The following is a 27,669-nucleotide window of genomic DNA, read 5'->3' on the forward strand; positions in this document are numbered from 1 at the left end:
ACCCTCATATAAAATGATTCTTACAAGCAGAAACTGTGATGATGTTATTGCGAACTGGTTACCTTCTGGCTCGTATTACTGTGATCACCCCAGGCCCGTATTTGACCGTCTGTCCAACTGATTTTATACTAGGACCGCAGATTTCCATTTTTATTTATGCTCTATTCGATGGAAATCTTGCCGTAGTCCGACCTGCTTGGGTATCCATGCTTAAGCGGATGATTCTTCATACGACCAATCAGTCGAGCGGTTGCTGCAGGGAAGGACAGAATGAGAATCTAGAAGATTTATAGAAAGAGTAAGTATATTAATAGAACCCGGGTACTCCGAAGTTCACGCTGGAATAAGCCTAGGGGCATTTAACTAACTACTTGACTAACTTGACTATCATTAACGAACTAGAACAAAGTTATTGATTCGATAATCCTCAATAGAAAGGATAGGGCTGCATAAGCCAAAGTAGACGATAGTCAGCTAGAGTTGTCTGTATACCTCATGCATGGCCTACAGACATAATCACCCGCTATATTATAACTGAAGCATTGTTGGCATGCGAGTGGTAGCGTACTTGGTTATTGTAGATGGATATAAATTTGAGTCAGAGCCTGCTTAACATCAGGAAACGGCACAACGTTGCCATCCTGTTCCTCCTCTGCGTCCCAGCAAAGCGCCCCTCCACTCGGGGCGGACTGGGGGCGGTTGAATTTGTACTCCTTGTCAAACACGCCGTATGACAGGCCGGATGCGATTTGGTGGCTCACGAGATATTCGACGGCTTCGTCATTCTGCAGGTGTGTGAATATCTTTGGAGGGGGAGAACAGCAGGTACGGTTTGTGATATATAATCACCCCCGGGAACGGGGCCGAAGCCCTCGCTTTATAACAACGCCTGCTATATCAAACTCTGATAACTATCAGCTGCTCTCAAGGTCACAGACAGTTAGTTAGTTACCACGGCCCACGCTTACTGATTATATGGGCTGGAGGAAGGATATTTGCCGAGATCACATCAGCACTGCTGAGGTTGGCTGCCTGTGACTGGTTGGTTGCTGTATGACTGCTCTTACATGTGGACAAGGTGTGTATGGATCAGTATGTTGCATGATCACTTGACACCTACTACAATATTACAGATAGTTAGAGATTTATAACTAATCACTTGAGCCTTATCCAGAAACCATGCTTTCATGGTATGTAGGTATGCGTGTGAAATATTAACCCGTACTGAGCCTGTCAGAGAGCGACAAGCATAGGGTTAAGATGTACACATTCTCATGACACGAAATTGAAACAAAATCTAGCACTTTTAGAGGAGGCCTCACTGAAACAGAATATTTCTCTTTCTTATCTGGAATAAGCCGTTTTGAAACCGCTTTGAACAGACAGCACAGCTAGCTATCCTGGGAAGTTTTTGCGATATTTGTGCTAGCCAAACCGATTTCCCACGCAAAAGGAAAAGCGTTGTCCAGCTTTTAGTGATTATCATTGAGTCCGCATTGTATATAGCCTGAATAAAGTACGGTACATACATAAGTAGTGTGTGTCGGGTGCCGACTCGGCCTTGCATGGTGGCGGCGGCTGAGCAGCGGGAACATTCGTCCATATTTCGCGTCAAATCCTCGAATACTCTTTCATATGACGTTACACACACTCTGCAAACATGACGGATCCATTTTCGGTCAGTGTGAGTGTGGCAGGAGTAATTTCTCTGGGCCTCACTGTGTGTCAAGGTCTGCTTGCCTACTACGGCCCGTTCGTGGCGTACAACAAGGAAACCGAGAGCCTTGTGAAAAGAGTGAGAGGCCTAAATGCAACTGTGAATTTGTTACAGTTGAAGCTCGAGGGACTTCAGAGTCACCAAAATCCTGAGTTCGCTGCGGAAATCCAAGTCGTCACAGAGAGTATTCACGATTGTACGGATGGGGTGCAGAACCTGTCTGCGGCCCTCGACAAGTGCCGAGGATACGATGCGGCAGGAATGATCAGAAGGAATGGATGGGCCTTGACATGCAAGGCGCTGTATCCATTCCGCCGGGCAACTCTTATATCTCTTGCAGATACCGTCGCCGCTCTGCAGTCGAATCTAGATGCGGCCCTGCAGCTGCTGCTGTTGTAAGCTTCTTCGCTCCTCCGGCTATTTGATACGGGTGTGGATGACCGGTCTAGAGCGATATCGAACGAACTTCACGAGAAATCTTGTCTGGCGCTCTCGATCTCACATACCATTGCTGAAAATACCCTAGATATTCCCACCACGTTGGATCGAATTGAGCAAAGACAGCAGGAGATATTACAGACCATCTCTGGGATATGGATAGAGGAAGCCAAAACTGTAAGAGGCCTCAACCTGAATCTATGATTCCCACTGAACTTCTATTATTAGGCTGCTTTGCCCGGCGAACGAGGTGAACTGTCTGACCATCTCTCTCTACCACGACGATTTCCACATTACCAACGACATGTGCTAGACAACCGCCTTTTGACGACGGCGCCGGATGGAGAGAATGGTTCGTGTACGACAAGAGCAGCGTGTAGATGTGCACTCGATAGCAAGAGAACTGTCGATAAAGCGATGGCCTTTTCTTCGGCTTCACCTTGTTGCCCTACATGCCCCTTGCACACTCGAAGAAAGACGGTAACATTTGGGGATGGCAGTTTTACGTTTGATAGTAGATACTTCGGATTCTCCATCCAATATCGGTTGAGTATAGCCAGCGGAACTCATGGGTTGACGATTCTCCCTATGCTGAATTTCCGGTCTGTTGTCTCTAGTTCCAACGCCCCAGCCTTCGAGGTAGTTCGACAGGGTCTGCAAGAGGCACGAGACATGACAGTGGTAAATCCTTTCGACCGCACACTGACTCAACTACGCCGGCTATTTGAGGATAGAAGGGCGTCCCCAAGGGATATACTGCCCGACGGCAGCACTCTTCTTCATGTGAGTCCCCAAGCACACGTTCTGCGCGAGACACCGCGCTAACTCGCCGCATACCCTGGTAGCTTGCGATTCGGTGGGCTATGGATATCTCCCCCGATTGCATGCCGCACTACCGTCAGTTTCTAAATCAGCTGGTGGTCCAATACCATGTTCCGATGAATGACGAGGCCCGCTATCGCCAACCCGGCGCGGATCGCGTAGAATCCAAAACCGTCCTCGACTCTCTTCTTTCCATCAGGCACTGCCACTGGCCTAGCAGCAATATTTCGAACCCAAGGATGGTCGAATTGGGATATATTCTCTCCGACTTCATGGCCCATGGTGCCTTCGTGACGCTCACATCATCCATGGGACCGCCACAGAGCGAGCGTTTGATCCGAGAAGGCCATAGCTCGCCGGTCAGGTACTCTATCAGCAACCTCTTCCTCCCGAAGGTGATCGACGATTGGAGTAGAGAAGGTGAGTAGTCAAAGACTTGCAAGACAGGCTAGAATTAACTGTTCTTTCTCCCGCAGAGCTTCCATTTTCGGACCTTGAAATTGCCATTTTACAGCAATCAGAGAAGCGCTTACGACAAATACTACACAAACAAGAGCGGAAACCCATTTCAGAGACCCTCTCATATCTATTGGCCGCCGTAGGTTGGCCGCAAGGGCTTGAGATGATTCTGAGATCGTGCCCGTCTCCGTGTCTCTCACCGGTCCTAGAGCAGGCCATCATGATCTCCGAACCGGAGTCTGTCCGCATCCTATGCAGTTCCGGAGAATGCCCTATTTCCGATTGGGTAGTGCATCTCGCGGCCGTTTATCATTATCACCCTGCGGTGTTCAGGACTGTCGTCGTCTGTCTGGCAGACAGGAGGCGGCGTCTTCTGAGATTAGCCCGGGAACATATGCCTCGTCGATGGCTGGAGGAGCTTGGGGTGCACCCCGGACTAGATTTGGTGGACTCGCAGGCAGAGCGTGTGGAAAGAGCACTTAGAGACTCCGTCGGTGACTCCGTTCACGGTCTGCCTTCTTGTGATTACTCGTACCCCGGGTCATCTGTTTATCACTTAATCGGTTGCAACGTGCAAGCCGCGGATATTCTGTACAGTGTCGGATTTACGAACGTTGGAGAGGTTGACCCCTGGGGGTTATCACCCGTCTTTTACCTAGCTCCGCCGAACACGGTTGAGCACGGCACAATGTTTGAAAGCCAGGCTTTTATAAACAGTCTCTCCGACTTTCTGAAGGTGTGCGTATGGTTCCAAGACAAGGGAAGCGCTCTGGACCAGGAATCCCGGGGAACACCGCTTCTCCCCGTCCATCACATCGCCTGTTGTATTGGCGGGTGTATTGCTAGAACATTAGGAGCACGACGTGAAATTTTACCCGAGCATCTCATGAGATCCAGAATCACTCGAGTGGGCACTGATTGGCGCACAGTGCTCGCCCGATACCCAGTCATGCTAGAGCAGATCCTGGGCGATACTGAGCATCACGATTCATGCTCTTGTGCCTGTTCTGTGGATGGATGCCTTCCACCGATGATAATTCTCAAGGAGACGATTTACCGGCTACGCCCCGCAATACTGTGCGGTCAGATGGCCGCCCATCTGTTTGATATTCTATCTGTATCCCATCCGAGTGGCGCACGCGACTTGCAAGATCGCCTGGCACCCGCTGTACTCCGCGCCTGCACTTTTGAAACTCTCAGTCTACGCCATACATGCCGGTTCCATAATGGGCGAGATCATACAATCGGACGAGTGAAGCTGGATGACATTGCCGAGGTCCAGGCAGAGGATAGACTGTTAGTCGAGCGGTTGGCAGAGTTGGTCTCGGAATTCGATTCCAAGTATCGCACCCTGGGCGTTTCTTTACCGGTATTTCTGAGGGGCTATTGGGAATCTCGTATGAAGGCAGTTCAACAAGAAGAGGAGGTATTTGACGAAGACGAGGCGCGTAGAATGAGGGAAGTTGGTGTCACCGTTGACAGGGTGTGAGTAATATAGGCCCACGATGGAAAGAAACATCGATGTTTGGAATATAGATATGGAGGTCTCCCGGACGAGATTTCCTTCGGGGTGGCTTGGGAAATGCAGGAATCATGTTTTGTACTTTGGGTTATGTATACCTGGAACAGGGTTCATGAAGTATACTATCATGACAACCAGCTCCGGGATGAGACGTCGTCCAATATTTCTTGGATTGGTGTTTCTCTCGCGCTCGGATTCAGTAATCCCAATGATGTTACACCCAGCCCGGCTCGATCAAATTCAACCCGGGTGTTGACAGATCGCGTTGGGCATCTAGAGCAGATGCTAGAGAGGTTCTTGCAGTTCGCGAATGCAGGACGCTGCGATCCAAGTCAGCTTCTCAAAACAAGCTATCCCGAGCTCTAACGACGAGCTGATGGTTGAACAGCCTGTATTGTCAGAATTTTACGTGATTTGGGAGTCTACGGGCTCTCTCGTACGTGCTACGATGCGCATGGTCTACATCCCGACTCACGCCATCTAGCTCGACCGTCAACGCTCTCAGGTGAGCTGCGTCGCCGTCTTTGGGCCACTGTGTTTGAGCTGATTGTCCAGACTAGCATGGACGCAGGTGGTCTGCCGCTTCTTCAACCTGGCTACTATGCCTGCTCATCTCCGAGAACCCTAAACGATGATCAGATTGAGCTCGATATTCCACATAGCTCTGCTTCGGTCCCGCCTTTACAGGCACAAACCTACGACGATGTCCTGCGTATTAGGGCTGAGCTATTAGACGCATATCGAGAAGCATCCTCCGTCCTCCACACCACCCACGATGATACCGGCAGTCGACCAGCTCATTCCAAAGCAAACTATACGAACTCACAACCAGATGGTTTCTCCGTGATATACCCATGGAAGCGGCAGGTGTTATCTGCGATGAACTACTCACCCGCGTCTCAGAGGAAATTTCCGGGTCCGCGTCTCCATTGCCTCGCAGACGGTATGAAGATCCCCGAGTCCGTCCCCTCATGTCTGATGCGGATCCACTTCGGTGAAACCAACACCACGAAAGATAGCGTTTTAGCCAAGGTGGACACCTTGACAGGCCGGTTAAATGTCAGTGAAACTCTCAAGAAAAGCCTCCAGGACAGTCTAGTGACCTGTGCGAGGAGGCTAGAGGCAGCTGCAAGTAATACACCCGATCCAGGAAACCCGTATCTCGTGCCAGGGGATATGGGTACGGCATTTCTGGATGATATTTCCCTTGGCGATGCATATACGGTACGCTGCTGGAGGCTTTACGCTGATGATCCATTGGGGACCTGGGATTCATGTCTCCCCGCTACTACTTTCTCATTCTCAGTATTCTTCCCGGGTGTTAGCAGGCGTGCGTCTCCGTAGGAGCATTTCCGTCCATGCTGTTATTACTAGCATGTTCTTTATAGTCGAGCCATTGGATTAGGCATCCATGTCCCTTCATTGAAGGCAGGGAAAAATAAAGCACATTGTTATGTAGCTCTGACCGAGAAGAACATGCCATACAAGTTAAATTATCGCAGGAATCATTCTCTCCAAGAGTGCACTGAACAATACCCTAGAAACCCGGTATCACCCAGCTATCGAGGCCCCTCTCCCAGGCGTGGGCGTGAGCGTGGGTGGTGGGGATGGATATCTTTTCGCTCGCCTCGTCCTTGATCATCAAGCCCTAGTTACTCCGATGCGCTACACTAATCATTTGACACCACGTAATCCCGCCATTCCAGACCTGGCCATTCGGCCTTCATTTCTGAGACAACCACCTCGATAACCCCCCGTACCGCTGATCGAACGCCCGGCCTCCTCCTGCAGAACACTGCTGATGGAGCGTCGCGCTCCTCGCGGCTCCCCTCCAGACGCTCGGGCCCATCTTGCAACGGCCCTGGGCTGGTCTGTGGCGTAGTTTTCGGAATGGCTGAGGAGAGTTCTCTCTTCGGCTAACTTGGTCTGGATATATTTGCGATTCATGGGAGGGTGTTTGAGGGGTGTGGAGGTTCTCCAATTTTTTGGGGCAGCGTTGTAGGACGACTATAACGATGAACCTGGGGCTATATCCGGATGGCTCAGCTTGATTGAAGGAGAGGGAGGGAGCCCCTTAGTCCCCTGTCTTAACGGTTGAATGGAGTGTGGAGTGTCTCACTTATAGCTAGATGATAGTCTGTCTGTAGCCAGTGTGGCGAGGCTGAACTATATGTCGGGGTGAAATATTGCCCGGCATGTATACTTCATAAGAGCTTCTTTCTATAACCCAAGGCGAAACCCGCAGTTGAGTAATAGAGTAACTCTTGTAGGTCGAGTCATGCGTAGGAGGGTAAAAAGAGAGAAGGGGGTGTTTATATGATTGCTTGACTTTCTTTTCGTAGCATCAGGGCAGTTCCAATAGGCAGCAATAGGTCCTCACGGTGAATATCAGAAAGCCGTGATGGGCAAGGCCAAGTTCAATGGGATTGAATACTGACAGCTACTTATGCTTTTGGAACTTATAGGCCTGTCATTGAGAAGTTTTCTAGACTGCACTATATATACCGGGATACGCTCACATCCCAAACCGGCTTCATCTACGATTTTTGTTTCCTGTCTTACCTACCCACCCTGCCGTCCTGTTCTGGCTGGTGTAGGCTAATATAATACATACCTACTGAACTTCTATTGAAACGAATCCCTATCCACTCCACCAGGGAATACCCGGAGAGAAACAGGGCGAGGGAAGCAAAGAATATGGACAGGACTCTCCCTGAGCATCAGGCTATCACAGCCGTGGTGCCTACCGTGCCTGTTAAATGCAATGACCAGCCGGGTAGATTTCCCTTGAGGGAGAGTACCCATTTCGTGCTTCGGTGCATAGTCTCCTCCCCCCCCCCCCCCCCGAGGACAAGCCCTAGCTAACCATGTTGCTCTACGGATAGACTGTCCGACAAGAGACTCGAAGGGATCATGCGGTCAGTCATCGGAATCAGCTATGATTTCCACAGGCCCTGGCCATTCTGGTACTTTGTCGGAAAGATCATGTCGAAGGCTCTCTTCGGCACCGAACATGAAAACCAGCTGGAGTTGTTGAATTCCGCGCGTGTCCATAACCGCGAATTCATTCTGTTCTCCAACGCCCACAGACCCGATAGCCGCCAACAAGGGGATAAAGCCAGTGGACGGGAAAGACAGATCCGCGTGGTTCATGTTGAGTGCACGTATCCTAAACGGGGGGTGGAAATGGAGCTCGGCTGGACGCCGGCCAGGGAGGATGTTTGCCAGCTTGTACAACACTGTGAGCGCTGTCTCCTCGAGTCGCCGCTGGTTTGCGTTTCTGTATGCTGATTCTACCGTGATGTAGTGCTGGACTATAGGGAAGCCAATCCGGCAAGGCCCCGACGGCGCATCTGGCTGGTGACTATGGATTCTACTCCGGTGGATCATAGAATGGACGTGTAATAACAAAGACCACGGATGACGTGGATTGTATCTAGGGTTAACTTCATATATGGCATGCTCAGAAATTCTACTGAGTGAACTACCGTAGCTCGGCTGTAAGGTACATCTTCTTCCTCTACCTACAGCACTGGCACTCGAATCACTTGGAGTGACGGGCCATCCTTCGCCGGGCAGGATCAAAATGTCTTGAGTAGTAGACACTTGCAGTGCCCGCCAATAAACGCGCTTCAACAACGTAATCCGGCGCAGTCAATAGCAACTCGTATTATTCTGATCCCCGCGGAAGAAAGCGAGGATTGACCCGAGGTAGCCCTAATCCTCCTCCTCGCACGAAAAGCCCTAATCTAGAAACCGTATCAAACAGCGGGCGTATTCCATCCATCCACACACGGTTTCGTTGAATCTAACACCCTAGCATGGCTAGACGTGCCTGCTGGTGTCGGAGAGGTCAATCTATCTACTCTTTGAAAAACTCCAGAATAGCCCGAATGCCTCGAGACCCAAGGGCTCCGCGGGGATATGCAATCCACAGCGGATCTTCCGATGCGCCAAGTTTGAATCGAAACTCGCTTTTCCGAGTAAGGTGAAACTGTGCAACCACTGCCTGGTACGTGTGCTCGAGGGCAGTGATGTTGTTCCCCTTTGCGACATGGCCCGGTCTCAACCTGGCGGTAGCCCCCGGCCCGAAAGTGAAAGACTTCCCCCCGACCTTGGAGGCTGCGGTCTGAATAGCATGGTTGATGACCCATTCAATGGCCCCGGACGGACTGTCGGGGAAGTCCCAGCTGTACTTGATTTGCCAGCCATTCCATGTTGCGAGCATTGCAAGTCCAACAAACGCACAGACAACGCCCTGTCTATCGACCGCGTAAAAATACCACCGGTGCGACGGATCGCGCCAGGGATCGATTCGCGATAGATGCATTTGGTCTCCGTGACTGCTGGTCTGCAACCAGTCTTGGATCCGTCGGTCGATTCGACCTCGTGTGTCGTCGTCGGGACTCTGGCCCTGGGGGAGACTGATGACCCTGACTCCCTCGTGTTTGACATGCTGCAGCTTCCGCGCCAGATCCCGGTGCATCGAGGCAGCCGAGTTGGCAGCCGGCGTAATGCGGTCTTCGGCCACGCAGGAGAAGCTTGACCACCCCAGCTTGTCACATAGGAAGGCTTCGACCTGCCCAGAGATAAGCATCCAGATCGGTTTGCGCTTCGTATGATGACGGTTCAACCAGACCAAGAAGCTTTGAATAGTGTCCTCGCTTTGGCCCGGGTCACATAGCGGATTTCCAGGGATGATCACCCGGCCGTTTAGCGGCACATAGGAAATGGCAGCTCCCGTGGCCGGATCTCTCCAGATCTGGTATCGAGCCTCGGACCAGGATGTCGAGGCTGCGTCGCCATAGTTTGCAACAAGGTCTTCCAACGCCGGAAGTGGCAGTGCCGTTTCCAGTGCCTCTTTCTTCGGTCCAGCGAGCCGCAGAGTGGACGCTCCAGGGTGGCGGAGCTCAGCCCGCGAAGGCGTCGCTGGAAAGCTTTTTGAATCACGATGGAAGAGTGAGGCGAGTCGAATGTCTTTCAGATCAAGGACGAGCATGAGAAGCCTCTCCAGGCCAATTCCGGCACCGGCGTGCGGTGAAGCTGCCAATCTCAGCCCCTGCATGTACTCTTCCAGGTCTACTTCTTGAATACCTGCGGCTTGCAGGCTCTGTTTCAGCATCTGGAAGTCATGGATGCGTTGCCCGCCTGAGGCAATCTCCTGCCCTCGAACAAACATATCGAAGGAATTCGTGAATTCGGGATTCAGAGGACTGGGCATTGTGTAGAATGGGCGCGCTGATTTCGGGAATCTGTCCAGGATGTAGTAATCGGTTCCGTAACGGCTTTTTACCAGCTCTCCGAGGCGCAATTCATCTCGGACACAGAGACCTTCATCATCTGATAGAGGCGCTCTATCCTCATTCAACCAGCCGGAGTCATTGAGAAGACGTATGGCGTCTTTATACTGGAGGATAGGCGTGCGATCTAGCCAGACCAGATCCTTGCAGAGGAACTGCGTTTTAACGAGACCTAATTCCCGACGATAGTCCTGGTAGATACCGGCAAAGATATTCTTCAAGACCGAGTCCAAGATTTCCAGCATCTCGTGATAGTTATGGTCAATAGTCATCTCGATATCCAGGCCAGTGTACTCTGTAAGATGTCCAGCGGTGTTGGCATTTTCAGCACGAAACGCTGCGCCAATCTCATACACGCGGTCAAAGTCTGCTGCGATGGCCATCTGTTTCGCAAGCTGTGAACTCTGCGCAAGATATGCAGTACGGTCAAAATATTGCACGCCGAACACACTCGCCCGGGACTCTGTTGCCGTACTCTGCAATTTCGGCGTATGGATTTCAAGGAACCCCTGCCGGTCCAGGCACTCCCGGAATAGCTTGCAGATAGCCGCCTGGATGCGAAAGATAGATTGCGACGTCTGCGTGCGGAGATCCAGGATGCGATTCTGCAGCCGAGTATGATCTGGGATCACTGGACAGTGATCGCGAGCACCTCTCAGCTCCTCGGGACACAGCTCGGCTTCATACACACTGAACGGGATATTCTCCTCGCATCGAATCACTGCATAGAGCCTCTCCACACAGACCTCCATCGTGGGAAACGTTGCCCCGGTGATGGGATGCTGGGGCTGGCACACAACGCCATGCACTTCGACAATGGTCCCCTTGCTGAGGTGTCTTGCCCACTCGACCATCTGCGCTGAACAAACCCCGGGCGTGGTCGACAGCACGCCCTGGACCGTGGTGATCTCTCTTCTGAACAGCAGGAATAAGAGATTTGCACTCATTCGACGAACGGTATGCACGCGGGCTCGGAACGCGATGCTGTGCTCAATCAGATCCTCTGCGATGCAATGCAGTGGAATCAGATTCGTTTTCATCGTATGCTTCTGGATATCCTGGCTTTGAACGAGTGGTAAATCGCCATATCGATGTTTTGTTTCTGGTGATTCTTCCACCGGGCTGAACCGCCGCGGCCGCGTCGACGACTCTTCTTGCGCCGGTTGCGACGGTAGGGACGAGCCCGTTCGGGAAGAAATGTGGCTGGAAGCAGCTGCCTCTTTGCGCGCATCCCGGGATGGCCGTCGTCGCTGTTGGTTCTGGCTTCCGGGTGGGTATTCGGCAGGTTCTTCATCTGACTCGACCTCATGGTCGTGGCGCTTCAGCAGTGGAAGAATACGGTGCCATGAGAAATGCCAGGAGGCAGACCCCGTGGAATGACTTCCTTCGGTGTCTCTCGACGTAGATGAGGTGGACGCTGACATTGTGTCATTCATTATTCTCGATATAATATAGATTTGGGTTGCGTGATCGGGGACTCTCAAGCCTTTTAATGCTCGGCCTTGAGTATCCATGCACACACACACTTGCACATCTTAATGAAGTCCTGACAGAGCTGTCCTCCGGGTTGCGTGACAATCATTCCACTTTGCCTCCGCCGGTTCTGGATACATACAATGGAATCTGGAATTCTAACCCAAGGTTTATTCTCGGGGATTCGGGGAGCACCATGAAAAAGAAAAACTGGGTTCAGAACTCTAGGTTTACGAGAAGCAGCTCTCAGTGGAAACACGAGTAGAGAACAGAATCACTAGCAAGATAGATAGATAGATAGATACATCATGGCATAGCTCCTCAGTGGTCGTAGATAGTTTGCAGCCCTTTGAATCCTCCCTCGGTAACTACCTTGAACCCTCCATCTAGATTCAACGCCGAAAAGCCAAGCTGGTGCAAAATCCGATAAGCGAGGTAACCACGGTATCCGGCGGAGCTGTATACAAGGACCGCGCGGTGCTTGTTGAGTTTCGATGCCCTCTTTCGCAGAGCATCGATGGGGATGTTTTCCGCCGAATGAAGGTGGCCTGCTAAGAATTCGGCCGGTGATCTTACGTCGACAACCTGGAATTCGTTCCGGGCTGGATGTAGGTCTTCTGGGTGGATGATCTTCAAGTCTCCCCGAAGCATGTTGCTGCCCACGAATCCAGCCAGATTCACTGGGTCTTTGGCAGAGCTGTAGGCTGGTGCGTAGCCCAGCTCTGCATGCTCCAGGTCGAAAATAGTCATCTCAGCGTGCAAAGCCAGAGAAAGTACGTCGATTCGCTGATCGATACCTTGACGTCCGACAGCTTGTCCACCGAGAAGCTTCCCACTTCCAGGTTCAAAGGCTACTCGGAGGGTCATGTCAGGAGGGTGAACAGTTACCCAGAGCGGCGAGTAGCCAAAGTCCCGAAGGGCCTGGGTTGATAAGCCCGTCACTGAAGCAGTGAAGTCAAAGACCTTGCAGACAACGGTGCCTAGATTGCCTGGGTACGGAGTAGCTCTCCCGAATATATGGTTGGCAGCCAGGCGACCTTGACGACTTGCCGGACCCCCCGAGGTCAGTCTCTGAGGCTGATGCGAGATGCGATTTTCTGTTTCCGCCATCTCGCCCACGGCATAGATCTCAGGCTGGGAAGTTTGCATGAACACATTTACCGACAAGCCTTGCTTCCCAACGGCGAGGCCTGCTTTCTTGGGAATGTCGCAATCGGGGCGTCCGTCTGCGGCGACAAGCACCACATCTGCCGGGACAGATGGTTGATCTTCGAGGAGGACGGCGCTTGCTTCAACCTTCCTCACTTGCGCGCTGAGATGGAGGTCCACCTGGTTTCGCCGTAGCTCGGCGTGTAGCACCTCAGCTAGATCTCTGTCAAACGGTGCGAATACCTGCGGTGCTGCTTCCACAATACTAACACGGAGCCCAAGTAGGCGAAAGGTTTCCGCAGCTGCAAGTCCGATGCGTCCCCCGCCGATAATTGCCACCGACTGACATCCGTGCTGTAGGATATAGCTTTTTACAGCCTGGTGATCTGCAATGGTTTGCAATGTGAAAACGTGAGGTTGGTCAATCCCCTTGATCTGTGGCCGAAAGCGCTGGGCTTCCTGGGATAGGATCAGCTTGTCGTAAGCCAATACAGAGGTCGTGTTCTTGTCGAGGTCGCGCAGTTCAACTTCATGCTGGCTTGGGAAGATCTGGAGCAGCTCATTCCGAAGTCTGACATCGATATTGAAGCGGGTTTCCAACACTGCTGCAGACTGTGAGGCCGAGGACTCTTCGTTCTTCACGGCCTCGCCTCGGGCGTCTGAGCCACTACGGTTCGCAGAGTTGATTTCGGACCCTTTCTCGAGAACAATGATAGATGCATTTTCACCCAGACGGCGAGCCCGTGTCGCTGCGGAGATTGCCCCCGCGCCACCACCTACGATCACAATCCTGATGGGTGTCTGGTCTGACATGGCAGACAGCAGGGTGTAGAACGAGCTCGCTAATACGGGTCATAGCGGATGAGTCCAGGCGAGATTTTGTACTATCGATCGTTTGCATGACGTGTATGGCCGGGGAGTGATGCCATTGAACAAAAGTCGGTTGACTTCCCGGTATCAGGCAACGAAGACCCTAGAGTCTTGTAACTTTAAATAGGGTGCTGGTCTATAAGTGATCGAGCCCTTCAAGCGTATCATTAGGAGTACAGCGGGCGTTCTCCAGGTTTACTGAGGAGATCAAAAGATTATATAGCGTAACAGCGGTATTGGCGATGCGCGGCCAGAGCAATGTACTTCACTAATCCAGCGAATAACGTCTTTTCGTACGATTACCACGAATCGATTAGTAGCGGGAACAGTTACCCAATATGCGTAGATACGAAGCCAACGAGGCTAGCTGGGAGTCAGGGCTTTCAGTGCCCCGGTCCGTCTCGCCAGCTTGAAGAAGCCGTGCAATTGATGACCCCTTTTCATCCCGCAAGTGGCAGATGCCAGCTCACTAGACTGTCGATCGTGCGGCTTTTAACCAAGTAAACATCCTCATGCCGTGAGGGCTTGACACTACTGGGCGTTGGCGCTGCCTTCGTAGCATTTCCAACATCGTCTGATGCCCTCTATTGGGTTGTATAATTGCAAGACACTCGACCCTTGGAGTGATCTACAAGTACGGAGTACAAGAGTAATCCTGCAGACTCTAATCCATGTACATATAGACGAGGTTATATTACCCTGCTTTCTTTTCAGGGGCCTCGCAACGTCTCTGCACAAACAAGATTTCCAGTCATTGTTGAGCCTCACTAACTATAACCCATTACTCTAGTAGTATCACGGCCAAACCAGAAATCATGCGCACAACCGACAGCCTCTCGTGGTTTACGTTCACGAATTGGGGTCCATTGACAACCCCCTACGTCGCTCCAGCCTCATGCACCGGCACACCGAGCTTCGTCGACCTTGGAACCAATTCCGAACCGCTGTACGCGACATGGCCCGTGGAGTGCACGGTCGAGGGACGCCTCAGTTGCCTGCCAACACCAACCGATCCGCTCGCGCTGCAGAGCGCAATCACAGTCGATGGCAGCGGCGGACATTTGATTCCATTCTATTCCCCGGGCATGGTCTGCCCCTCGGGCTGGAAAACACTGGGGGTTGCCTCGCGCCCCCCGGGCACCGATACTTGGACGGAAACCGGGGCGTTCTCGCTGATAGGAACCCAGCCGGCGCCGCATTTCCCGCTGGCACATAATATGATTCCGCAGTTGTTGGAACCCAGGGAGACGGCGGTGATTTGCTGTCCGAGGTAAAGGCTCTGGATGCGAGTCCGCCGAAATCCAGATCATTAACGAACGGGCTTAGTTCGATGTCTATGGGCTTCGACGGGGAGTGCTATTCCCTCTTGCCGTCGTATACGATCTCGACTGCGTGCGCTGTAGTCAATGGGTCGACCATCCGTGCGACGATCGCGCCGAGCGATATAACAAGCGACAACTTGATTGCAGCGACGAGGATGTTTCCGGTCTATCTCGTGCACCAGACAAGCGCTACGGCGACGGCTGCATCAACTCAAACGTCGAGCAATGCGGCGGAGACTTCCTCTGCGAGTCCTAGCAGTGCCGCGGAGAGACTCAGTCCGGGACAAACGGGTGGCTGGGGGCAAGTCAACGCGATGGTCGGGCTGCTGGCTATTTCTGCGGTAGCGGGGGCTGCACTGCTTCTGCCCTGGTAGAACTATCATACTTTGCATGCATACATCAATCCCACAGGATACGGAATGACAATTACATCCATTCTGGTAGCTTTTATTCTAACCCCCCCCTTCCCTAGAAGTACATTTTTCTTCCTACACGATCTACCTAGTACTTGGTGTAACGGAGGTAGGGCTTCAGCTCGCGGACCTCCCCGAACTTCTTCTTCGCGTCCTCGGTCGACACGGAGGGAGGCACAATGACATCCTCGCCCACTTGCCAGTTAATCGGAGTCGCGATCCCCTTGCGATCGCCCGTCTGCAGGGAATCAATCACGCGGAGAACCTCTGCCGAGTTACGACCAGTGGAGGCCGGGTAGCTCATGGTGAGACGGATCTTCTTTGCGGGATCGATGATGAAGACGGAGCGGATCGTGAACGCAATACCCTTCTCGGCGAGATTATCCAGTTCCTGCTGGTCGATCATGTCATACAAGAACGCGACGGTGCGGTCCGCATCGGCAATAATGGGGAATTGAACGCTGGTGTTGGAGATTTCATTGATGTCCTTGATCCATTCGTCGTGGGAGCCTAGGTCGTTGGCGCTCTAGCGGATCTCAGGTTAGCCCAGGGTGCAAAGGGAGGGGGAAAGTAAGTACCAGTCCGATCATCTTGACGCCGCGCTTCGCAAACTCGTCCTTCATTCTGGCAAATGCGCCGAGCTCGGTTGTGCAGACCGGCGTGAAATCCGCGGGATGGGAGAAGAGGATGGCCCAGCTGTCGCCGATCCAGTCGTGGAAATCGATTTCGCCATGGGTTGTCAGAGCCTGGAAGTTCGGGGCTAGAGGCGCAATTAGCACTGGAGGGGAAGGAGGGTTCTCAGGTACCAAATCAGGCTATACCGGTCGATCCGAGACGCAGACGAGGCTGTTCTTGGGGAATGGTCGCGAGGAACCGGCGGAGGAGCGGCTGGGAGAGGGACGTCGAGAAGGGGGTCTGAGTCCATGGAGCAGCCTTGGACAGCGCACTGAAGACGCGGAAGGGGGTACGGGGGAGGAAAGACGCCATTTCGAAGGATTGCTATGGCAGACAGGGACTCAACTAGGGAGATGAGCAAGGAACAAAAGACGACGTGGATGACGAAAAACATGCCGTCGAAAGCGGATTCCGTCGTAATGGAGGCGAATACATAGGGCACTAATCTGCTTCCGGAACGGATTCCAGAGCGTAAATGTATCGGAGTACGGTCATTTCTATAGAATAGCCCAGCACTGTCTATCATCAGAAAGTCAATCCACGGGATATGCTCGCGATGCAATGTCCTCGCGTTCTCCGGGATCTAGAGGACTGTTCAAGCTATAAAAGGCGGGATTGGTGGTGTTTTGCGAGAGGCAACTGGAGTCCAAGTTAGGGTTTCTTTGGCTGGCCTCCGTCATACTTCCTGGATCTTGGGTGATACCTTGAGAGCACCAATCATAGCTTTACGAATTCCAACCTCATTATTCGGATCTGATTGGTATGATCCGTGCTCAGCTGCCGTCTGAATCCGGGGTATGTCATCATCATCTTCTAACTACGGAGCAACTAGGTAACTCACGGGTGAAATGGACAAGAATCAACCAGAACGTCCTCCTTAATTCACTGTTACCAATGTGAGCTCGGATTGGATTTCAACAGCACTATCACTTCGGTTGGATGAGTAGTCAGGGCTCCCAACTGGTTGTGGTTGTCACATTCTTTCTTCTTCTTACAGCCACCACTGTTGCTCTCCGGTGCTATGTGCGGCTCAGGATAACGGGGGGCTTTGGAGCAGATGATGCTCTATCAGTGGCTTCTTTGGTATGTCTGCCGCGGAAAATGACTCCTTGATCAGCTCATGATCTAAGAATACGGTGGAAAAAAAGGTCTTTTTCATACTGGGCTCTATCTGTCTCCTAATTGGCGTTGGAACTGGTAGTTTTGGACACATGTGGATGTCTCTCTCTCATAGAACGCTTGTCGTGGGCTTAAAGGCAAGTACTCCTCAACTACGTGAACCCGGGACCTCGCTGAGATATTCTATTGCCTCCAGCTCTTGTTTGTATATGAGGCGTCCTACGTGATAGCAACATGTTTGGTCAAGTTGTCCATCTGCCTGTTTCTCCTCCGGTTCACCCTGGAGCGTAAACACACTTTCCCTCTGTATGGCGTCTTCGCTGTAACTCTTTCCTACAGCATCTTTCTGCTATTTTTTGCCCTGTTCCAGTGCAAACCCGTGTCTGCCTTCTGGGACCCCCAGGGAAATTGTAACCGACCTGGCACTATCAAGGTCACCTATGCACACTCGGCGGTTGTTAGTGCGTGCGATTTGGTCCTCGTTCTTGTCCCGATATTCATAGTTCACCATCTGCCTCTTGGATTCCGTACCAAGGTTTGTGTTTGGATTCTCCTGGCGCTCGGCTCCTGGTATGTTAACACTCTGTCCACTGCTCGGAGGAAAGAACATATATGGTCCACTAACTTGCAGTCGACAGTGCCAGCATTGCAACCTGGCCAAGATTTGCCTATGTGCATGATCTGATTGACCCCAAGAACCTTTTTTTCAATATCGGTCTTATTCTTACCTCGCACCTTGAGATTGGGATAGCTCTTACGGCCTCGTCAGTGGCCACCCTTCGACCACTGCTGATGCGGTTGCGAGGAGTTTCCAGTGACCGCACGCAGAGCTATCGCTCGGATCAGGATTACCTCAGTCGTACTGAAAGTGTTGGGAGATATCCGCACCAGGCACAACAAGCCAATGAAATCAATGTAGAGCTCAGCGAAGAATCCTAGCTAGGGGAACGGAATTGCAGGATTTCAAATGTGTCTGGATTCATTCTGGAAGCATTCCGGATACAATAAAACAAAAGACAAAAGACAAAAAGACAACCTGCATGTCGTGTCCAGCCCTACGCCGTTGAAGGCGTCCCAACTGGCAAAATTGCAGCAGGATGATTACCGCTCTTATACTTGTTGCTTGCTCAATTCATTCCATACTTCTTCCTCCACGTTGCCATAGATCCATATCCCTTTCCGCGGGTCTTTCCATGTGAAAAGTAAGTTTTCCACTCTTTGGCCGAGATTATTGAGCACCCCGGAGGATCTGAGGAAACCCTGCATGTATTCAGGACGCGCTGTCGCCTGTTTCCCGGTCTGAAGCTCAAGATCATACCAAGGGAGATGTGTCCACGAGCTTACCCACGTAACCGGCACTGGGGAGCTCAGAATAAGTGGCTTACCGCGGGCATCTCGATATTGGTTGACAAGCGGGTTAAGGCATTCCAGGGAACGGGCATTCACGACTGTCGAACGAATATGTGTTGCTAAGGAGATAATCGTAGAAATCTCGGAGCTCGGGGTGATTTTTGGTGCTGGCACTGCGACTACCACAAATGGGTTGTGAAGCTCTGAGTCTCCTGCGATTTGCCTTCGAATGGTCATAACAAAACTGAAAGGTGGAAAGCCGTGACTTTCTTTCCCGAGTTGTTTGCACGAAGGGCCTGCAGTACTCGCCTGTCCCTCCAGTTAGTCCTTCTTGTCAAGGCATTCTGGGTGTTGTGCTCCCTCACAGACCTGATATATACAAGCCATCATTAGGTCCTGGGTCGTAACCTTGACCCCGGCTTTTATGCATTCCTCCTGCAATATGTTGAGTTTCTCATTTGGAATAAGCAATGTTCTCTCTACGCTTCGCGAGGGCCCCCAGAATTGTCTGATGCCAGCTGAAAGAAAACTTCGCCATCCGACTTGGGTTACGTTCAGTTGAAGCTTTGCAAGCCGTGCTGGAGCATAGGTTTCATCCTTGCATATCTCCCGTTGACTATGGGAATTATCAGCCAGCACGAGGGGTGGACGGTCTGTCAGGGGGGGGATTCCCTCTCCTTTTGCAATGGAGCAATAGGCCGAAATAATCCTGTAGTGTCCTAATCAAGAATTACATGGATGCCTCGAACCTCGCATACCCAGGGAGGATGAACCTACCGTAAGCGTCGCAAAGTGTATGCTGTACGAGGAACCCCAGCAAACACGCATCTTGTAAGCGGATAGCCTTCAGTGAAAACACCGGGGGGGTTAAGAGGTCTTTTAGAGAGGGGTGAAAGTTGAATAGATGCTGGATCCCTTGTGATCTTGGATGGGGAAATCCTGTCCGCTGCTGGTCCAAATCAGGTATAAAATCACCCAAGCACTGATCAATCTCCTTGGATTGCCAAAATGACAGATCTTCCCCTTGGTGGTTGTCAATGACTCGATCACGCTGATGAAGCATAGCGTTAACTCGTGAATCTGGCAAGAAACCAAGCACAAACCATGGGGTACTCTCACCAAGAAGCTGATCCTTTTTTGGAGAATGGGCCATGCCTGTACAAGGGCTATTCCACTGCGCCTAAGATGCTCCACATCCACTTGCCCAGGTAGGACAAAAATGATACCATGCTCCGTGAAACGACCAAGTCCTAAGTCCAGGCAGTGGAGATCCATGTTATTCAGGATATGTTGGTGGGATATGAGTGTGCGGAATGATCTTGAAGTATATATCTGGATCTTGCCCGAGGTCGTACGTGGTTATCGCGCGAGAATCAGTGAAAGATGTAGCGCGGTTTGTGAGATTTATAGCTGTAGATATCCATGGCCTCCCTATCCATTCTGTTTAGTGCAAGAAGAGAGGGTGGCCTGCAATCGCCTCATCATCAGAGTATTCTCATTCCACATACACTTGGACGATATCTTCCCCCAAGAATCCCTGCAAGACATAAGCCCTTGAACCGATTAAGCTGTGACAGTCTCTGCATCGGGAAGGCTACAGGTAGCCGCATACTATACTTGCATGGACGTGAAGCACAACAGCTCCGGCATCCCTAACGTCCGTACGTCCATATCCCAGAACGATCACCATCCTTGACTTGCTCGACTATGTACAGTTCCCTATGTCGGCCAGAATATCTCTCTTCCATTTACGGCGACCTGCAGTTACTCTAATGCTTTAGAGCTGTCCATTGTTTCTGCAGAGAAGGGAAGAGCAGCTTGAGGTACACCAGTAGTGCTGATTCGATTTATATACTCTCAAAAACAGGATTTCTGGCATTCATAGGTAAATTCTCTCCACTTTGCATACAGTATAAGCCATCTTCTGCACTTGATTAGACAGTCGGGTTGCACTGCATTGACTTAGAAGTATTGACCAAGGAGTTGACTCTTAAATCCTACCCAGTTACAGCATTTTGGCACAACATCTAAACTACGTGCACTTTTATAGATACTGTTTTTTAAATGTTCCATTCTCTCAATCGGACCGTAGGCCTTATTTTCGGTACGGGGCAATTACTTGACTTTTCGACCAGCCGGAGTACTGAAAACCGGCTTTCTTAGTGCATCTGACTCGCATACATACGGGTTCCCATCCCTGCTTTTCGCTTGATATAACTGCTCGTTCGTTCCCGTTTAGATTAGATTCCCACTAATGCATGCATCAGTTCGCGTCAAGATACTTCCGTGGCCGCTGATTTGACATCTGGAAACTCTTCAGACTAAGTGCTTCCGGGAGCCACGCGAAGTCGGTCATGTTTCTCGCTATTAGTGCTGTCTTCTTAGGGTATCCTACGCCACTCTAACTTCACTGCCACCGAATCATACGAAGCAAAGAAGACGACAGGAAGCGTGGAATTCCATACTGGACGCGCCATTAGCCCCTAGCGCATTGTTTTGACAGTCCCACCCTTACTCCATTCGAAATACCAGGCAGACAATTAATCAACCGATAACACTTCGAAAAGCAATTCTCTTGAGAAGTTCAAGCGGAAGCAGCGTTCCAAGCATGTTCCAATCACCCTGCAAGTAGAGTTCCTCGTACCGAACGAGATGATGTGATGTGTGGCAGTCAGGGACTCCTAAACCCAAATACTACCTCCTAAAGCCGGCCTCGAATGCAGATAGTGTATGCATGACTCGCTCGGATTGGGTTTGCCCGCAGCTGGCCTTGTAGATTGCTGTATCCAACCGTCCGGTGTCAGTGTGCAGGCCGCGCTGATAATCTGATACAGAGTGAGGTACTTGGCTTAGCAGATCTCGATTTCTTGAAATCCAGACCTTCTTTCAACTACTGGTTCTTTCCTTGATTCTTCCTGTATCGCTTATATTAACCCCTAGTTAAAGAAGAGCACATATTCTCTATAAAACTATGATGTATGAGATCATACTGCAGATCCCCCAGCCCAGACATCATCCACTAGCTACTCATTCTCGGAATCCACTCATCTGCTTCCTCCAAATGCCCTAACCTCTTTGCATGCTGCTATTCACTTGGTAACTTGATGATGATCCTTTCGTCCGGACTGCCACTACAGCCACTGTACCAGAAGCTGAGCTCTGGAGAGTCAGCATGCTATGGTAAACGAACGATATAGTCAGGGATTGGAAGTTCGAGCTTGATAGAGTAGGACCTGAGACCGCTCTCTTAAAACAGTCTACCTTCATGTGCGTCTACTAGAGGATACTTGATGATAGCAGCAGGCCACTGTGTAAGAGGAGCTTAAGATAGTGAGAACAGATTGTTCTTGATATACATCTTGTTGACCAAATAACATCCTGCAGAATACCTTTACTATCGTACGCACCTTTGGTTGGTATTGTCTTAGAGTACCTCCACCCAGGAGTAAATCCCCGCTGACCACAGGGTGCTAGATGTCTGGTTGTGAAGTTATTCCCAAATGTATTTCTGCATCGTTCAAGAAGTATACAAAGGCGGCAATGGACGGCAGTAAGCAATTACTAATTGTCCCCTCATTCCCCTCCATCTTCAGCGTCAGCTTCAGCTTCAGCAGTCATTTCCATTTCCCCTCCCCGAGAAGCCCTTGGTGATCGTCGACAATATGGCTGGCACCGGGAAGATTACCATCTCTATCGACCGAGGTGGAACGTTTACTGATGTCCATGCGGTTGTACCCGGACATCCCGACATCATTCTCAAGCTTCTCTCTGTTGACCCCGCACATTATCAAGATGCCCCGACCGAAGGTGTGCGCCAAATCCTGGAGATGGTTACAGGCAAGCCACACCCTAGAGGACAGCCGCTAGAGCTGGGGCCGATTGGGAGCTTGCGAATGGGGACGACAGTGGCCACCAATGCGTTGCTGGAGAGGAAAGGCGCTCGCTCTGCCTTGCTCACCACCAGGGGGTTCCGGGATCTCTTGAAAATCGGAGATCAATCTCGTCCCAATATCTTTGATCTATCAATGGCCCGGCCAGGCGTCCTGCCGGAGTCCGTGGTAGAGATTGACGAGCGAGTGGTTCCGTGCCACCCTCTGTCGGACAAGGACTGCTTTTCCGGGGCTCGCATCGTCCAAGGAGTCACAGGCGAGAAGTTCCGCGTGGTCAAGGCATTGGATCTTGAGAAAGTGCGGCCCGAGCTTCAGCGGTTGAAGGATCGAGGGTTCCAGTCCTTATCCGTGGCTCTCGTACATTCGTATGCTTATCCCGAACATGAGCGCCTTATTGGAGACATGGCGGAGAGCATGGGATTTTCCGTCACACTGTCTTCCAAATTACAACCCATGATTAAGATTGTTCCTCGCGGCATGTCTGCTGCCGCGGATGCTTACTTAACTCCGGTAATTAAGACCTACATTGATTCTATCTCTTCGAGCTTCGCTGGTGGGCTCTCCAACCAACACTCCTGTAGATTCGAGTTTATGCAGTCTGATGGTGGTTTGGTTGACTTTCGCAAATTTAGTGGCCTGAAAGCTATCCTCTCCGGCCCTGCAGCGGGTGTTGTTGGCTTTGCAGCCACGAGCTGGGATCCGATAGAAAAGATTCCTGTCATTGGCTTTGATATGGGCGGGACGTCCACGGATGTCTCGCGCTTTGACGGTCACTTGGAGCATGTGTTTGGGTCCAAGCTTGCCGGTATCCAGATTCAATCGCCACAGCTGGATATCAACACTGTTGCCGCGGGAGGAGGCTCTATCCTCAACTGGCGCAACGGGCTGTTCTACGTTGGGCCGGAATCTGCTTCAGCGCACCCTGGTCCGGCTTGCTACCGGAAGGGAGGGCCGCTCACCGTCACGGATGCTAACCTGTTCCTTGGTCGCCTGTTACCGGAATTCTTCCCGCATATCTTCGGTCCAAATGAGGACCAGCCACTTGATCTTGAAGTCACTACACGGCTGTTCACTGAGCTGACACGGACTGTAAATGCCGAGCGGAAGCAGAAGGGCCAATCGGAATATACTGCGGAAGAAGTTGCACTGGGCTTCTTGAAGGTGGCCGACGAGTCAATGGCCCGTCCCATCCGCAATCTTACTGAGGCGCGAGGCTACGAGACCGCTACCCATCATCTCGCGTGCTTTGGTGGCGCTGGAGGGCAGCATGCATGCTCAGTGGCCGCATCCCTCGGTATATCCCGCATTATCATCCACAAGTTCTCTTCTGTTCTTTCAGCGTACGGACTGGCCTTGGCAGAGGTGGTGAAGGAATCCCAGGAACCCGTCTCGACTAAATACCAGACCTCCAAAGGAGACCTTGAGAGGAAGCTGGGTGACATGACTGACGCCTCGATCGCTGATATGATCGAGCAGGGATTCTCTGCAGCTCAAATCCGACATGAGCGCTATCTGAACATGCGCTACGACGGCTCCGACACTAGCCTGATGATTTTGGAGCCTGAAGACGGCTCTGACTTCCTAAACGAATTCCGTATTAGACATCGGAGAGAGTTTGGATTCAACTCTGACAGGGATGTTCTCGTTGACGATGTGCGTGTTCGCTCGATTGCGTCGTCGAAGGTGCGCGATGAGAAAAGTCCTCTTGTACAATTACGAGAAGCTACGATGCGTGACATCACCACCTCCCCAGACAATTCTACGAAGACTTATTTTGATGGGCAATCAACTCGTATTGACACCCCCGTTTACCTCCTTGATAAGATCGAGAGAAACTCTCGGATTCATGGACCGGCTATCATAATCGACAAAACACAAACCATCGTGGTTGCGCCTGACGCGGTTGCCAGCATTTTGGAGACTTGCATCGTTATCGACCTGAAAGAAGCCAAGACCGCCACGCCGCCAGAGGGTGTTTCGTCTGGTATAGACACCATCAGACTGAGTATCTTTGGCCACCGATTCATGTCCATTGCGGAGCAAATGGGTCGAACTCTCCAGAAGACATCAGTTTCGACCAATATCAAGGAGCGCCTAGACTTCTCCTGTGCACTGTTCTCGCCCGATGGCGGTCTTGTGGCCAACGCGCCCCATGTGCCCGTCCATCTGGGTTCTATGCAGTTTGCTGTCCGCTACCAACATCAAAAATGGCTTGGAAATTTGAAGGACGGGGATGTTTTGGTTGCCAACCATCCTAGCTGCGGTGGTACTCATTTGCCAGATATTACAGTAAGTGTGCTAAGATAAATCCCCTTTCCCGCAGAAAGTCGACTAACTGATAGCCTAGGTAATTACCCCCGTCTTCGACAGACCTGGCGGTCAAGAGATCATGTTCTATGTTGCTTCTCGCGGCCACCACGCCGATATAGGAGGGATTTTGCCAGGTTCTATGCCCCCCAAATCCACTGAGCTCTGGCAGGAAGGGGCCGCCATCGAAGGCGACAAGGTCGTGAGCAATGGTGTCTTTGACGAGGAGCGCATGATTGAGCTTCTGGTTCATAAGCCCGCACAGTACCCAGGCTGCTCCGGGGCTAGATGCATTAGCGATAACTTGTCCGATCTGAAGGCGCAGATTGCCGCTAATACTCGTGGCATCACTTTGATCCAAGCCCTCTTTGCCGAGTATGGCGTCGACACCGTGCAGAAGTATATGTATGCGATTCAGGCCACCGCTGAAACCGCCGTACGCAATCTACTGAAGGATCTCCACCATAGATTCGGTGGAAAGCCTTTGGAAGCAGTCGACTACATGGATGATGGAACTCCCATCCGCCTCACGGTTACTATCAATGGATCTGACGGTTCTGCGATCTTTGACTTTGAAGGTACTGGACCACAGGTGTACGGAGGTTGGAATGCCCCCATCGCCATCACCCACTCTGCCATCATTTACTGTCTTAGGTGCATGATCGCCTCGGACATGCCGCTCAACCAAGGCTGTTTGGCGCCCATCGACATTCGAGTTCCGCCTTCCTGCCTGCTCTCGCCTACCAGGAACGCCGCTGTTGTCGGTGGAAACGTCGTCACCTCCCAGCGCATTACGGACGTGGTCCTCAAAGCCTTCCGTGCCTGTGCCGCGTCTCAAGGTTGCTGCAACAACCTCACGTTCGGTACCGATTCCAAGCAACACCCAGAGACCGGCGAAGTCACCCCAGGATTCGGCTACTACGAGACGATTGCGGGAGGCAGCGGCGCAGGGCCGACCTGGACCGGGGAGTCCGGGGTCCATGTACACATGACCAATACCCGGATTACAGACCCGGAGATCCTCGAGAAGCGGTATCCGACCTTGTTGCGCCAGTTCACCCTGCGGCCCGAATCAGGCGGCAAGGGCCTCCATCCTGGGGGCGATGGTGTCGTCCGAGAGATCGAGTTCCTTACCCCCATGGAATGCTCGATTCTATCCGAACGACGAGTGCACCGTCCTTACGGCCTTGAGGGAGGGGAACCTGCGGAGACTGGCCTGAACCTCTGGATCACGCAGGATCTCGAGACCGGTGAAGACCACACCGTGAATATTGGTGGCAAGAATACCGTTTCAGTCCGGACGCATGATCGGATTGTCATCATGACTGCGGGAGGAGGTGGCTGGGGTCGGGCAGTGGAGTAGTTTTTTCCTTCCTTTCTTTCTTTTTTTTTTTCTTTTTACAGTTCATAATAGCGTTTTATATAAATTGCATTTCTCAGATGTCCACAATAGAACAGAGCGTGCATGTACTAAAAGATGTCGGATATTAATATATACTACTTTCCAGCATTACGACACCACCCACAACCAAATCATCCCTAATTAACCAGATCACTTCTCGTCCAGGAATACGCACGACTCGATATGTATAGACTGGCTAGATACATCCCACCAATCAATCAACCAACCCGCGAGGAACAAACGACACATAATCCACCGGCGCAGGCGCCACTCCGTCAGGCTGCCCGACAATCTTCAACCGGTCTCCGCGGTCCACCTTGACGCCAGGGAAAGTAACGCGTCGAGCCGAGTGGCCATCCAGGTATGTAGACGGACGGCGTGTGGCCGAGGATGTATTCTGGCGTTGACATTATTCACCACAACCGCATTGATCCGCACCGACGCCAGCATACGAGCGTACTCCTGGACTCGGGAGAGATCCTGCTTGATCTGACCTACCCGGAAAAGAATATCGACGGGCCCGCATACCCGCGTTCAATGCTTCCACCCATGTTGTCCCACTGGTTGACCCAGCGGATGGGGGCATGCGGACTCGAGGCGTACGCGACGCTGGAGAAATGGCCTTGCGCAAGCATGGAGAGATACTCCAAGGCACCGTACAGAGCTCCAAGACTATTCTGGCCCACGATGTGAACGCTGTCGCCCTGCGCGCCGAGCCAAAAGCCGTCTTCTTCCTCGAGCTCAGGGATCGCCCCCGGACCCGTTGCACAGTCGACGGTAGTCAGCCACAGTTGCGACGACAATCGAGGAGGAGCTCGTCTGGCAGCCGGAGTGGGCGATCTTGAGTTGCTTCCCAAACATGTCATTCAATCCCTTCTGGAGCTCCTCCCCCTGCAGTCTCAATGGGACTCGAGGCTGTAGCATTCAAGGTAACGATGCGAGAAGGGAGGCTCCGCTGGGCAATGCGAATTGCAAGAAACGCGAGCATATCGCAACCAGCCAGCGGGGCCATCATCTTCGGCAGCAACCACACACAGCCAGCAGGGCCGGCGAGATCGAGAGAGCCTGCCAATGCATACTGATGGGTGTCGGTTGGATGCTTGCTTGGTCGTGCTCTTAGTGGCGGGAAAACTGCGGGATTCCCCTAGATGCATGAGCCCATGGAGTCGATTGGCGAGAGCGAAATAGCCCGGTTTATACATACCCTAAGTCTATTCTTGCGGTCCTGCGGCAGCGCGGTACAATACAGGTAGGATACCCACACATACTCTACTGCCCTTCGGTAGTAGTCCAAGAGGACATCCGTGTCCGAGGATTCTTCCTAACTTCAGCACCAAGTGACAAGGTCAACCTGACATGCTGCGCAAGGCAGCTCAAGCAGGATCAGATATGGGTGAACTGCGCAAGAAACCCTAACTCTAGCCTGGGGCATATTGCCTAT

At 51.8% G+C, this 27,669-nt stretch overlaps 11 protein-coding genes across 11 annotated transcripts; 5 read left to right on the forward strand and 6 right to left on the reverse strand.

Annotated features, from left to right (window-relative positions):
• Positions 1–338: 338 nt before the first annotated feature.
• On the reverse strand, positions 339–1,189 carry P175DRAFT_0557294 (uncharacterized protein; the record flags this gene model as incomplete). Its single annotated transcript, XM_040900762.1, has 2 exons — positions 339–785; positions 1,160–1,189. 2 exons carry the CDS (start codon positions 1,187–1,189, stop codon positions 573–575), a joined length of 243 nt encoding a protein of 80 aa, XP_040752001.1. The 3' UTR covers positions 339–572.
• Positions 1,190–2,855: 1,666 nt separating this feature from the next.
• P175DRAFT_0224641 (uncharacterized protein) lies at positions 2,856–5,222 on the forward strand. Its single transcript, XM_040892628.1, has 2 exons — positions 2,856–3,397; positions 3,454–5,222. The coding sequence occupies exons 1-2, from the start codon at positions 3,019–3,021 to the stop codon at positions 4,923–4,925; spliced, it is 1,851 nt and encodes a 616-aa protein (XP_040752002.1). The 5' UTR covers positions 2,856–3,018; the 3' UTR covers positions 4,926–5,222.
• A 2,433-nt stretch (positions 5,223–7,655) lies between these two features.
• Positions 7,656–8,363, forward strand: P175DRAFT_0531951 (uncharacterized protein; the record flags this gene model as incomplete). The annotated part of the gene is made up of 3 exons (XM_040899921.1): positions 7,656–7,774; positions 7,844–8,199; positions 8,266–8,363. The coding sequence occupies 3 exons, from the start codon at positions 7,656–7,658 to the stop codon at positions 8,361–8,363; spliced, it is 573 nt and encodes a 190-aa protein (XP_040752003.1).
• Positions 8,364–8,820: 457 nt separating this feature from the next.
• On the reverse strand, positions 8,821–11,694 carry P175DRAFT_0531952 (uncharacterized protein; the record flags this gene model as incomplete). The annotated part of the gene is made up of 1 exon (XM_040899922.1): positions 8,821–11,694. One exon carries the CDS (start codon positions 11,692–11,694, stop codon positions 8,821–8,823), a length of 2,874 nt encoding a protein of 957 aa, XP_040752004.1.
• Positions 11,695–12,052: 358 nt separating this feature from the next.
• P175DRAFT_0478624 (putative pyridine nucleotide-disulfide oxidoreductase) lies at positions 12,053–13,709 on the reverse strand (the record flags this gene model as incomplete). Its single annotated transcript, XM_040895365.1, has 1 exon — positions 12,053–13,709. The coding sequence occupies exon 1, from the start codon at positions 13,691–13,693 to the stop codon at positions 12,053–12,055; it is 1,641 nt and encodes a 546-aa protein (XP_040752005.1). The 5' UTR covers positions 13,694–13,709.
• Positions 13,710–14,565: 856 nt separating this feature from the next.
• Positions 14,566–15,446, forward strand: P175DRAFT_0531954 (uncharacterized protein; the record flags this gene model as incomplete). The annotated part of the gene is made up of 2 exons (XM_040899923.1): positions 14,566–15,020; positions 15,077–15,446. The coding sequence occupies 2 exons, from the start codon at positions 14,566–14,568 to the stop codon at positions 15,444–15,446; spliced, it is 825 nt and encodes a 274-aa protein (XP_040752006.1).
• Positions 15,152–16,472, reverse strand: P175DRAFT_0546432 (peroxiredoxin; the record flags this gene model as incomplete). Its single annotated transcript, XM_040900403.1, has 3 exons — positions 15,152–16,011; positions 16,064–16,263; positions 16,307–16,472. 3 exons carry the CDS (start codon positions 16,470–16,472, stop codon positions 15,574–15,576), a joined length of 804 nt encoding a protein of 267 aa, XP_040752007.1. The 3' UTR covers positions 15,152–15,573.
• Positions 16,473–17,035: 563 nt separating this feature from the next.
• P175DRAFT_0501236 (uncharacterized protein) lies at positions 17,036–18,492 on the forward strand. The gene is made up of 4 exons (XM_040897120.1): positions 17,036–17,243; positions 17,309–17,416; positions 17,476–17,849; positions 17,918–18,492. Exons 1-4 carry the CDS (start codon positions 17,100–17,102, stop codon positions 18,216–18,218), a joined length of 927 nt encoding a protein of 308 aa, XP_040752008.1. The 5' UTR covers positions 17,036–17,099; the 3' UTR covers positions 18,219–18,492.
• P175DRAFT_0531957 (uncharacterized protein) lies at positions 18,259–19,782 on the reverse strand (the record flags this gene model as incomplete). Its single annotated transcript, XM_040899924.1, has 4 exons — positions 18,259–18,357; positions 18,423–18,938; positions 18,999–19,245; positions 19,388–19,782. The coding sequence occupies 4 exons, from the start codon at positions 19,780–19,782 to the stop codon at positions 18,259–18,261; spliced, it is 1,257 nt and encodes a 418-aa protein (XP_040752009.1).
• Positions 19,783–22,236: 2,454 nt separating this feature from the next.
• Positions 22,237–26,288, forward strand: P175DRAFT_0478630 (5-oxoprolinase). Its single transcript, XM_040895366.1, has 2 exons — positions 22,237–24,808; positions 24,867–26,288. The coding sequence occupies exons 1-2, from the start codon at positions 22,292–22,294 to the stop codon at positions 26,187–26,189; spliced, it is 3,840 nt and encodes a 1,279-aa protein (XP_040752010.1). The 5' UTR covers positions 22,237–22,291; the 3' UTR covers positions 26,190–26,288.
• aguA (alpha-glucuronidase) lies at positions 26,266–27,562 on the reverse strand. The gene has a single exon (XM_040892629.1). It carries the CDS (start codon positions 27,092–27,094, stop codon positions 26,723–26,725), a length of 372 nt encoding a protein of 123 aa, XP_040752011.1. The 5' UTR covers positions 27,095–27,562; the 3' UTR covers positions 26,266–26,722.
• Between the last annotated feature and the right edge of the window lie 107 nt (positions 27,563–27,669).

Source organism: Aspergillus ochraceoroseus (assembly GCF_002846915.1).
Source record: "Aspergillus ochraceoroseus IBT 24754 chromosome Unknown P175scaffold_4, whole genome shotgun sequence".
Taxonomy (NCBI): Eukaryota; Fungi; Ascomycota; class Eurotiomycetes; order Eurotiales; family Aspergillaceae; genus Aspergillus; species Aspergillus ochraceoroseus.